The sequence below is a fragment of the Sturnira hondurensis genome, unplaced genomic scaffold (assembly GCF_014824575.4).
Source record: "Sturnira hondurensis isolate 20B ecotype Veracruz unplaced genomic scaffold, ASM1482457v3 Scaffold0001918, whole genome shotgun sequence".
Taxonomy (NCBI): Eukaryota; Metazoa; Chordata; class Mammalia; order Chiroptera; family Phyllostomidae; genus Sturnira; species Sturnira hondurensis.
The window spans coordinates 1,444,290-1,457,478 of record NW_028074549.1 but is presented as its reverse complement, the minus strand read 5'-3'; the positions used below and the strand labels follow the sequence as shown (position 1 = coordinate 1,457,478).

Here is a 13,189-nt window from a genome sequence, read left to right as displayed (position 1 = left end):
TACTGTGATTCTGTAACAGTCAATATGATAATGTAGGTGGGTACTAAGTGACTAATTAGTGGGCAGTGTATACAGTGTGGAGATGCTGTAGAAAGGGATGATCTATATCCAGGGTGGGATGGAGTGGGACAGGGAAAGATTGCATTACACAACTTAGAATGGTGTATAATTTAAAACTTATGAATTGTTTATTTCTGGAGTTTTTAATTTAATATTTGTGGAACATGGTTGACTATGGGTAACTAAAACCACAGAAAGTGAAATTGCAGATCAGGGATTACAACTGTAATATCCCAATGCAGATGTTGCTGAACAGCAGATAACTTTCTCCATGTGGTTGATTCATGGGTCTAGGCATCTTCTGTGGTATTGCTTCTGTTGTCCCCAAGAACTTTGAGTCCTCTGCATCCAGATTGAGAAAGAAAAATTGAGACGGCATACCTGCTCTTAAAAATGCTAGCTCATAAGTCACGTATATTACCTTTGTTCATATCCATTGAGGAATCTGTAGTTCCTGTCTGGGCCAATGACTATTTTACATTTTGAAAAGAGGAACAAAAATTATTAATGTATAGCTACCCACCTGTGTCATACCAGGCTACTCACTAAACCTCTTTGTGCTAATGAATTTTTTTTTGTCCCCAGGTAAGTATGCAGACCATTTTGCTATTTTTAAAAAATTAGGGGACTTCCGGCCAAGATGGAGGCATAGGTAGACACACTGTGCCTCCTCGCACAACCAAAATAAGGACAGCAACAATTTAGAAACAAAATAACAACCAGTACTGACAAAAAATTGAACTGTATGGAAGTCCGACAACCAAGGAGATAAAATAGACACATTCATCCAGACTGGTAGGCAGGGTGAAATCGGGCAGCCAGGCAGAGAAGGGTCACTGCACAAAAAGTGGTGGCACCAGGCTCGCAAGGCACCCTGGGCACTCAAGATGACTTTGTGCAGACCCCTGGTGCGCAGGTGGCGGCTGGCAGACCCCAGGCGCAGGGTGGCAATTGTAAAGCGAGGCACTGCACTCAAGGCAGCTGGCTGACCAGGTGGTCCCACATTTGCTCACAGTTAAACCAGGAGAAATTGGGGAGTGAGACAGACCACGCAACCCAGGGTCTCAGCGTCGGGAAATAAAGCCTTAAAACACCAATTGAAAACACCTGTGGGGGTTGAGGTGCAAGGAGAGACTCCCAGCCTCACAGAAGAGTTTGTTAGAGAGACCCACAGGGTCCTAGAATGTACACAAACCCACCCACAAGGGAATCAGCACCAGAAGAGCCCAGTTTACTTGGGGGAGGCTGAAATCTGACAAAGAGTGGAGCAACCGCCATTGTTCCCTCTTGGACCCCACCTCCACATAGTGTCACAACCTAGCGACTGGGTTGCCCTCCCTGGTGAACACCTAGGCTCTGCCCCTCACTATGTAACAGGTGTGACAAAAGGGAAAAAATGGCCCAATGGAAGAACAGATCAAAGCTCCAGAAATAATACAACTGAGTGATGAAGAGATAGCCAGTCTATCAGATGCACACTTCAAAGCACTGGTAATCAGGATGCTCACAGAATTGGTTCAGTTTGGTCACAAATTATGTCAAAAAATGAAAGCTGTGCTAAGTGAAATAAAGGAAAACGCACAGGGAACCAATAGTGATGGGAAGGAAACTGGGACTCAAATCAGTGGAGTGGACCAGAAGGAAGAAAGAAACAACCGACAGAAAAGAATGAAGAAACAAGAATTCAAAAAAATGAGGAAGTTTAGGAACCTCCAGGACATCTTTAAACATGCCTATGTCCAAATTATAGGGGTACCAGATGGGGAAGAGGAAAAGCAGTAAGTCGAAAATTTATTTGAACACATAATAAAGGAGAACTTCCCCAATCTGGCTAAGGAAATAGACTTCCAGGAAGTCCAGGAAGCTTAGAGAGCTCCAAAGAAGGTGGACCCAAGGAGGAAGACACCAAGACACATCATAATTACATTAACCAAGATAAAAATGAAGGAGGGAATCCTAGAAGCAGCAAGAGATAAGGATACAGTAACCTACAAAGGAGTTCCCATCAGACTGTCAGCTGATTTCTCAAAAGAGACCTTGCAGGCAAGAAGGGGCTGGAAAGAAGTATTCCAAGTCATGAAAGGCAGGGACGTACATCCAAGATTGCTCTATCCAGCAAATCTTTCATTTAGAATGGAAGGACACATAAAGTGCTTCTCCGATAGACAAGTTCAAGGAGTTCTTCATCACCAAGCCCTTATTTTAGGAAATGTTAAAGGGACTTATCTAAGAAAAAGAAGATAAAAAACATGTATAGTAAAATGACAGCAAACTCACACAATTATTAACAACCACACCTAAAACAAAAACAAACTAAGCAAACAACTAGAACAGGAACAGAACCACAGAAATGGAGATCATATGGAGAGTTAGCAACAGGGGAGTGAGAGGAGGAGAGAGTGGGTAAAAGGTACAGAGTTTAAGTAGCATAGATGGCAGGCAGGAAATAGACAGGGAGGGCAAGAATAGTGTGGGAAATATGAAAGCTAAAGAGCTTGTGACACATGGACATGAACTAAAGGCAGGGGATGTAGGTGGAAGAGGGTGTGTGCATGGTGGAGGGGAATGAAGGGGGGAAATGGGACAACTGTAATAGCATAATCAATAAAATATATTTAAAAATTATATCTTTTACATAGGTACTGTGATATTGTGATTTATAATATGAATTATATATTTGGTCTTCATCCTGTTTCTATCACAGCACAAGTAAAATCCCTTGGAATTTCTTGAGTGGTAAGAGTGAAAAAGGTGTTTATTTATTTATGATTACTTTTTAGAGCAAGAAGGAGAGAGAGGAAAGGAGAGAGAGAGAAACATTTATTTGTTTTTCCACTTGGTGTATTGGAACAGTGCTCTAACCAGCCGAGCTACCTGGCCATGGCTGTAACAAGCCCCTTTCAACCACACCTGACTTTCTGTTAATGAAGTGATTTGGGGGAAGCCCTTGTGGATAGGACTTGGTAATCAGGGGAACCAACCAGGTAATTAGAGGGTTGGAACTTTTCAGCCTTACCTTCTAGACCTCTGGGAAGGAGAGGGGGCCTAGAATTTGAGTTCAGTTACCACAGTCAGTGATTTAATCAATCATGCCTTCAGAGATCTTTTTGGACAAAAAGGCTGACATAGTACCTAATTCTTTTTCTTACAGAATTATTAAGGGCCAAAAATAACAACGCAATACACCTTCTAGTACCAGATGGGTGATACAGGCTATAAGTGATAAGAGACTAGAGGAGAAATAGTGATCCTTACAGGTTGGCATGTTATAAAAGGCTAGATATAGCTTAAGCTGTATTTTGATGGGTCAGAGGTAGAGGAAGAGGAACACATCCCTGGTGAGGGGGGCAGCATATGTGAGATGTAAGGCTCTGGGAATGGTCAGTGTTTCAAACAGATAATTATTCCTGGGGAGAAAAGTGACAGATGGATTATAATAAGTTGGGATTTTAATGGAGAACTTTGGAAAACTGTATGGCCTTTAGGCTTATGAACAGAGTTCCTAAACTTGTTTTGAGAATGAGCTATTTTTATTTACATCAATGTCTTCAGAGTAATGATCCAGGTCTATGGTGAAGGCTGTGCCCTTAAGCTCTAAGTGGAAGCACTTGCAGAAGAAATGGTCAGGTGGTTACAGCCTCCTGGCCTGCAACAAGTTTTTCAAGCAGGTAGGGTATCTATGATAGTTGTTAGATTCTATAGTCTTTTCCCTGCAGTTATAAGTACAGAAGATATTTAAGGTGGTGATGGCATTTTTTTTCTTCTTTCCCCAATTAACTGGGCAAATTGGATATTTGCTTTATCACTTGTGTTAATTGATCTATAACCCCTATTATAGATAATGTGGAGTCAGCCACTGAAGATTTTTGAGCAGGATGTAACAAGATTAAAATTCTTCTGCTTCTTTGCTATTGAATTGGAGCATGAAGTATAAGAGGTTGAGAACATAATTAGTAGACCATTGCATTAGGCAGGGTATAAAATATACCCTGGATTCAGAGGTTGACATTGAAATAAAAAGGAAGACTGTGAAAGAACTGAAACATTTTTTAAGTGATCTCTTCTAGAGTCAAGGGGAAAAAATTAGTAAAAGATAGTTGTGTTTTGCGCTGAGTTGACTATGCTATAAGCACTCTTAATAGCCTCCAAGCATTAGAACAGTAGTGAAGTCCAGGTTACTGACCACTGCTTAATGTCTTTGAGTTAAGATACTTAAACCAGCCAAGAGAAATAATGAAGTGTGGGAAAATCAGGAAAAACCTAGAATAGAAATGCTTTTATGTTAGTGTTAGACCCATATATAAGTAAAACTGCTATATTAGCTTAGGTTTATATATATTTTGGGAAGCAGCTTAGTTTAACTTCATGCTATTACTAAATTATTTAAATTATAATTATTGTTACAAAATAAATGTTTCCAAAGCACAGTGGTTCTCAAAGTGTGGTCTTTTGTACTTCTGATATTCTACAAGCTCAAATCTATTTTCATAATATTACTGCATTTACACTAATAGTACCAAAACAGTGGTGAGTAAAACTACTGTTGCCTAGTAAGAAACAAGGCAGTAGAAATCACTGTACTCTTCATGGCCAAACTGCAGTAGTGGTCACTGTACTCTTTGTGACCACATATTTGGAATTTAAAAAAAAAGGTTTCATTGAACTCAAGTAGGAAGAGGCGAGTCCAGTCTCGAAATGGAGGTAAAACCACTGCCCAGTTGCCCCCAGCCCAACTCTGGCTGCCACCTCTGCCACTGCTGCCAGGGGGAGGAGGACCACGATCCAAAGGAACCAGAGCAGTTGAGAAAACTGTTTATTGGTGGTTTGATCTTTGAAACTACTGATGATAGTTTAAGAACATTTTGAGAAATGGGGCACGCTTACAGATTGTGTGGTGATGAGAGACTCCTAAACAAAACGTTCCTGGGGCTTTGCCAGGAATAGTCACTTACTATTGTGTTGAGGAGGTGGATGCAGCAACATGTGCTCAACCACACAAGGTTGATGGGCATGTAGTGGAACCAAAGAAAGCTGTTTCTAGAGAGGATTCTGTAAAGCCTGGTGCCCATCTAACAGTGAAGAAAATTTTTGTTGCTATTAAAGAAGATACAGAAGAGTATAATTTGAGAGACTACTTTGAAAAGTATGGCAGGATTGAAACCATAGAAGTTATGGAATATAGGCAGAGGGGGGAAAAAGAGGATTTGCTTTTGTAACTTTTGATGATCATAATACAGTTGGTAAAATATTGTTCAGAAATACCACACTATTAATAGGCATAATTGTGAAGTGAAAATGGCCCTTTCTAAACAAGAAATGCAGTCTACTGAATTGCAAGGAGGCCGTGGAGGTGGATCTGGCTACTTTATGGGTCATTGATGGAATTTTGGAGGTGATAGACCTAACTTTGGCCATGGAAACTTTGGTGGAACAGGAGGCTATGGTGAAGGTGGCAGCAGAGGTAGTTATGGAGGAGGTGATGGTGGCAACTATGGCAGTGGACCTGGTAATAGTAGTAGGGGAGGCTATGGTGGTGGTGGAGGATATGATGGTTACAATGAAGGGGGAAATTTTGGTGGCAACTATGGTGGTGGAGGGAACTATAATGATTTTGGAAATTATAGTGGAAAACAGTCAAATTATGGACCCATCATGGGAGGCAGTTTTGGTGGAAGAAGCTCGGGCAGCCCCTATGGTGGTGGTGGTGGATCTGGTGGTGGAAGTGGTAGATATGGTAGCAGAAGGTTCTAAAAACTCAGCAGAAAAGGGCTACAGTTCTTAGCAGGAGAGAGAGAGCAAGGAGTTGTCAGGAAAGCTGTAGGTTACTTTGAGACAGTTGTCCCAAATGCATTAGAGAACTGTAAAAATCTGCCGCAGAACGAGCGATGATTCATAGTCAGAAAAGTTACTGCAGCTTAAACAGGAAACCATTCTTGTTTAGGACTGTCATAGCCACAGTTCGCAAAAAGTGCAACTATTGATTAATGCAATGTAGTGTCGATTAGATGTACATTCCTGAGGTCTTTTTTTTTAACTAAATAAATTTTATTAGGTCAAGCTAATAGTTTTAGTTTAAACTTTGTTATAGACAGTTGAATGACTAGAAATTAATTTTTAATTAGGGCTCATTAGTAATAATTAATGAGTGATGAAGAAAAATGCATGTTGATATTTGCTTCTCTCATACAAAATGATTGCATTTTCAATTTAAGATATTTTGACATATACTGCACTCTTGCACATATGTCGGAAGTGAGCCATAATGTCCCTAAAACAAACTATTCTATGACATCTTTTTTTAAAATTCTTATTTAATTATTGCTCAAGTAAAGTTTTCTGTCTTTTACTCCCATCCCAGCCCACCCCACCAGTGCTGAGGTCTTTTATCTGTTGTAGCTTTGTCTCTTTCTTTTTCTTTTCATTATATCAGGTATATTGCCCTGTAAATTGTGATAGTGGTACCAGGAATAAAAAAATAAGGAATTTTTAACTTTTCAAAAAAAAGATTTCATGTAAATCTTTGATGATACAGTAAAAATATTAATTTTATTAAATTCCAACCCTTGAGTACACATCTTTATAATAATCTGCATGAGAATATAGGAGGTAGACATAAAGCACTTTTGCTACAATCCTAAATGTGAAGGTTGTCTTGTGAAAAACCACCTCTACTGATGTTTGAGTTATGAACTGAATTATCTGCTTTTTTTCATGGGACACCATGATCTGACAAGTATTTATACTTGTCTCTGTTTAGCAGACATTGTCTCAGAGATAAATTAAGTGAACCTGTCACTTCCAGGAAAACAACTGATAGTATTTGTTGCCAATGATAAAATATGGGTCTTCAAGTAAAAATTAAAATTTTGAAAAACTAGTATCAACCATCATGAGCTTACAGCTTCTCAGCACTTAAAGACTCTTCTGGATTAGATTGGTGATAATATTAATGAATAGAATTCTTAAAAAAATAATGGAATTTAACATAACTACAAAAATGTTATAATTTCAGATTCTACATTGTAACTAACCTTTAAGATACTATTCTTTGTCATATTTTTATGTGGTGTCAAAGAAGAATATTCAGAACTATCTGAAATTGCTGTTAAAATACTCCTTTTCAATTACATATCTATCTGTGGGAGGCTGGGTACTTTACAAGTACGTCAATGAAAAAATAACCTATTGCAGCAGATTGAAAGTAGCAACCTATTTGAGAATCCAGATGTCTTCTACTGAGCCAGAAAATAAAGAGATTTGGAAAAATGTAAAACAATGTTACTCCTTTATACTAGTTTTTATTGTTGTTTTGGAAAGTATTATTATTTTTCATTGAACTATGTTATTTATATTAATGTATAATAAATTCTTCATTGTTTTTTAGTGAATTAATATTTTTAAATTTTTGTTTTAATCTCCGAATACAGTAAATATCAGTAGATACAATCCACACCTCACTGGAGTCCTTATTAATTTTAAAGAGAGTGATTGGGTCTGAGACAAAAGGAAGAAAAACTGGGGAACTGTGGTAGAATTTGTCACTGGTATGTGAATATTTGTTTAGAGATTGGTCATGCTTTCCACTTGAATTGGGATTTTAGATGAAAGAGTGACCATTACTGCTGGTTAGGAAATGAATTTTGAAAACGCCAGTAGAAGGTAGGTGAAATGCAGGCAGAGGATACTTTCTGATAGTAGCTTTGAGGCTTTCAAATTGCATCACAGCCTAAGCCACAGTAAGAGTCAGAAGTAGCAGGGAACAGGTAAAAATGTGTGTTTGTTGAACTAAGACTTTTTAGTTTATCTATTACTTTGAATATACAACACCCTGTGGGCTATCTGTTTAGTCACTTCAGGGCAGAATCATAAAAAATGACTCTTGCCCTGGCAAGTGTGGCTCAGTTGATTGGAGCATTGTCCCATAGACTGAAAAGGTTTCAGGTTTGATTCTTGGTCATGGCACAGACCCTGGTTGTGGGTTTGATCTCTAGTCAGGGTGCATGTGAGAAAACAATCAATTGATGTTTCTGTCTCACATTGATGTTTCTCTCTCTCCCTCTCTCTCTAAAAGCAGTGAAAAAAATTGTCCTCAGGTGAGGTTAAAAACATAAAATTAAAAAATGTCTCTCCTAGCTGCAATTACATGAGATACTAGCAAAGGGATCTCTGTTGTAAAATACCTCTAATTGATGAATATTTGGGTGCTTAACTCTGTATAAGGATTCTCTCATCATTTGATCTTAAATACAAATTAAAATATTTTTCCCTGTGTTTGTTATCCAGTTTTGTTTTTTTCTTTTGTAAATTGTTCATATCTTTTGGGCTCTCTTGAGGTCTTATTCTTATCCATTGATACCTGTATATGCTTTTAATGAATTAACATTTTCTCTGTATGTTAATATTACTAACCTTTCCTCTGTCATGTTGGTTGAAAAATGTTCCTTCTAGTTTTTTGTTCAGTCTATAATTTCGTGGACCTAAAAAAATTAATATCGTGCCCCTTCCCCATTGCTGTCCTCACATTATAAGTTTTTTATGGACATTTTGGATAACTGCATAATATTTTGTTATGAGGAGGATCCTGATTTGTTTAACCATTCCCCTATTTTGTCCCTTTAGATTTTTTCTGTTTTTATTGTTTTAAACAGTGCTGCACTAAATATAGCCATGCATGTTTTCTTTTTTGTTTCTATTTAGAATATTTTCACAGAATAGCTTCCCAGAGGAAAAATTCAGAGTACAGGTTTACTAGGTCTGTCTAGAAAAAGTCCAGACATTGTTAATATAATGAGAGCGTTTTGTGCAACACTGATGTAACCAGGCAGCCAAGGAGTATAGACCGGAATGCATATGTGTGAACAATGACAACTTCACTGTCTAGTCTGTGGGGGTGGTAGATGCCATTGATTGAGCATGTGTACTGTGTGGCTGTTGCATTCAAAATGACTGAGCGAGTAGAGCAACAGATCTGCATCAAATTTTGAATTAAGCTTGAACATTCCTCTGCAGAAACTATTCAGATGATTAAGAAGTCCGCAGCTGTGGGCAACAGGTGTTTGGCAGTTTCATCATGAAAATGCACATTCTTGCATCATGTCTTGTTCAGAATTTTTTGGTGAAACATCAAATCACCCAGATGACTTTAGTCCCCCTATATCCCAGGTTTGGTGCCCTGCAACTTCTGCCTTTTTCCTAAACTCAAATCACAGTTGAAAGGGAAGAGATTTCAGACTTTTTGATGAGATTTAGGAAAATATGATGGGGCAGCTGATGGTGATTGGAAGAACTGTGTGACATCCCAAGGTGCCTACTTTGAAGGTGACTGAGGAGTCATTGTCTTGTGTACAATGTTTCTTGTTCTTGTATCTTCTTCAATAGATGCCTCTATTCTTCAATATTACATGACTGGATACCTTCTGGACAGAACTTGTATTTTAAAAGCATGGTTGAATAGTTTATTTCAGAAACAAAACTGGACACTATCAGTTATCAGCTATGATATTTTTGAAAGCAGCCATTTTTTACTTGTAGCACTCTGCATATAGTCCCAGCACTGGGCTTTGGGACCACACTTAGCAAGGCCAATGATTCCATAAGTACCTCTCATGGGCTTTGTTAGGGGTTAGACAACTTTTCCTATAAAGGGCCAGATAATGAATATTTTAGGCTTTGCATGCCACATGGTGTCTATATGGCTACCCAGCTCTCAACTCAGCTACTCCATTGCAGTGTAAAAGCAGCCAGAGACTGTAAATGAATGGTGGGCCTATGTTCCAATAAAACTTTATTTGTAGTCACCAAAATTTAAATTTCATATATTTTTTGTCAAAATATTCTTGTTTTTTGTTTTTCCAACTATTTAAAACTATAAAATCCATTCCTAACCTGCAAGCCATACAACAATAGGCAATGGGTTGGATGTGGCTTGTGAGCTATTGCCGCAGCCCGCTGCAGCAGACGTGATCACGAGGTGAGGCGAGAGACTTAATTAAATGGAGAGGACCATAGCTCTGCTGGCATATGGCAACTTTATTCAAGCAACAGCTGTCTTAAATACAAACTGTTAATGCCTAAAGCAAGACTGCAGGGAACTAGAAACAATGTTTTTCAAAGTTCGTGCACTCCCTTAAGCTACCAAGGGCAAGAAGTTCTCATAACCATCTGGGAACATGACACCTGCGCCAGAGCCTTGTTGTGTCCTTCAAGGCTGGGAACTAAAAGGTTAGGAAAGTGTCAAGGTACCCGCCGGCTCCAGGGACCAGAAACCAAGTTCATCCACCATTTTCACAGTGGAGAACTCTGTCCTTGGTCCCCTTAAAGCCTGGCGGACCCCCACAAGCTATGGTTTGTCATAGGCTGTATTATTGCCGACTTGGTAATAGACATTTATTATATTGGGACTTCTGGATCTACTGCAATGATATGGTGGATTTATCAAGAAAATTCTTCATTTCAGCATGTATCTGATAACTACCTTTCATATTTTGTATTTCAGCTGGAGTTAACCGAATTTCATATTGGCCTGCTGATCCAGAAATAAGTTTGCTTTCTGAGGCTTGTAGTTCTGAAGATGCAAAGTTAGATGCCAAAGCAGTGGAAAGATTGAAATCAAACAGTAGGGCCCATGTGTGTGTCTTGCTTCAGCCTTTGGTGTGTTATATGATGCAGTTTGTAGAGGAAACCTCTTACAAATGTGACTTTATTCAAAAAATTGCAAAGGCATTCCCAGATGCTAACACTGACTTTTATTCTGAATGTAGACAAGAAAGAGTAAAAGAATATGAAATGTTATTTTTTATTTCAAATGAAGAAATACATAAGCAGATACTGATGACTATAGGTTTGGAAAACCTATGTGAAAATCCATACTTTAGCAATCTAAGGCAAAACATGAAAGACCTTATCCTGCTTTTGGCTACAGTAGCTTCCAGTGTGCCTAACTGTAAACACTATGGATTTTATTGTGACAATCCTGAACAGATTAATGAAATTCACAGTCAATGTTTGCCACAAGAAATTGCAAGGCACTGCATGGTTCAGGCCAGGTTATTGGCATATCGAACTGGTAAGTTATGTGCTTAGTTCATATGTTGGGGCTTATTGTATGGGTTGTATTTATCTCAGAAGTAAAGTGGAGTTCATCTCATCTATGGTACAGTTCATTTACTCTCAGATCCTAAAGTTTTCCTGGTTGTACAATATAGAGAATTTAGTGAGACCCTTGAGTAGACAACACTCTCTTAGGACAGTTTCAGATTTTTTGTGGCCTTATAATTTGGTGCTGAATTTATAAATCAGGGCCTGATTGTCTGGACCCTTCTTTTCTGCTTCTTGTTTTTATCATTTCACCATTCATTGATCCCTCTACAAAAGAGAAAGAGAGAGAAGCAAATCATTCATTTTTGTTAACTCTTCAATATTTTATGTGTATGCAATATTAATACAAACTTTTAAAATCTTTACAATATATGAATTTAAAGTAACCAACAGAATCAAAGTAAAGAAATACTGGCAGATTTTTTTTCTGATTGCTAGTATGTGTTCAATCAGCAAGTAGAGAAATCAAACATTTTTACTTTATTAAGTTATGCATGGGCACATATATGAAAAGAAAACATTTCTTGGGAATTTTCTTTATTATGATAAAATGTGGCCTCTGTATTTCTAATTACAGAACATTGTTTTTACATCTTATCAGATATAGAATTTTCCAAAGTAGAAGAAGAATCACTTTTTAAAATGCAGGTTTGAAATAAGGAAAAAATAAACAACAAAACAAACAAGCAAGCAAAATATAACCAAAGACACTGAAATACAGAGCATGCTGACAGGGTCCAGAGGGGAGAGGGGAGAGAATCACAGGGGAAAAGGGGAAGGACTCACATGAACAAGTATAAAGGACACATGGACAATAACTAAGGTGGGGGGCACTGGCGGGGGGCAGGGCTGGGAATACAAGACAGAAAACTATACTTGAACAAGAATCAAATAATAAAATAAAATAATTTTTAAAAAAGAAAGAAGGAAAAAATGCAGGCAGGAGGAGCAGTAGAGTAAGATTTGATGAGTGGGCCATAGTAGGATTATTTAAACTTTCCCCAAGAAAGAAGAAAAAATAGAAAATCTTCAGAAAAGGTTCAGATAAAGCCACTGGCCTGTAGTGTATTCTAAACAAAGACCATAGGTCAAAGTAATTTCAGTAGAATTGAAGTGCTCAGCTGGTAGCATATCAGAATCACCATGGAAATTTTATTAGAGGACAAATGCTCAAATTCCAACTCAGACTAAACCAAGTCCCCAAGGGTGTGGCCTAGGCTTATGAATTTTTAAAGTTACAGAAGGAATTCTGACATTCAGGAAGGTTAATAGGCACTCAATTCTGTTTAAAGAATTTGATTCTACTATAACAGGCATAAGCTATATGCTGCCAAACAACTCTATAGCATAGCAGTCTGATTTAATACAATTACTTTTTTTTTAAAGATTATTTATATTTAGAGAGAGGGGAAGGGAGGGAGAAAGAAAGGGAGGAAAACGTAAGTGTGTGATTGCCTCTTGAGTGCCCCTCACAGGGGACCTGGCCCACAACCCAGGCATGCATCCTGACCAGGAACTGAACCAGTGACCCTTTGGTTTGCAGGCTGGCACTCAATCTACTGAGCCATACCAGCGGGGCTTAATGTAATTATTTTTTATGTGGGCTATACATTAGTCCCTTTGTCAAAACTAACTTTGTAAGTAATTTTTCTCTAAACCAGGAAAAACAAACATAAATGGGAACAGCCGTTACAGCTATAATTCACAAATTCTCCTTGCCAGTTAGAATTCAGAACATTCCAAAGTGAACATAAGGTGGGATATGTGAATATGCTGTTCTTTTACTTGATCTCAGTATTTCTTGCTTCTCATAGAACTATGTATGATTAGTTCATACGATATATGACTTCAGTGTTTAAAGATGTAGAAATGTTTAGGTATAAATTTGTATATATATTTATTAGCTACTCTAATTATAAATTCATCTTCTATTTCTGTGCAGTTTTTTACATAAAGCTGTACTTATGCACTTGGGCAACTTAAAAGATTTTTCAAGGTTAATTTTTTTAATCGTTTGTGACTTTTTTGCCTG

The 13,189-nt window shown here is 38.0% G+C and overlaps 1 protein-coding gene and 1 pseudogene across 2 annotated transcripts in view; both read left to right on the top strand.

Annotated features, from left to right (window-relative positions):
* The window catches only part of CDADC1 (cytidine and dCMP deaminase domain containing 1), a 121,946-nt gene that overhangs the window by 34,993 nt on the left and 73,764 nt on the right, over positions 1-13,189 (top strand). For both annotated transcript variants that reach the window (XM_037037891.1, XM_037037900.1), the window contains exon 4: positions 10,556-11,125. In XM_037037891.1, coding sequence (XP_036893786.1) covers positions 10,556-11,125 — 570 coding nt within the window. The remainder of the gene's footprint in view (positions 1-10,555; positions 11,126-13,189) is intronic.
* LOC118981180 (heterogeneous nuclear ribonucleoprotein A3-like) lies at positions 4,554-5,895 on the top strand (annotated as a pseudogene).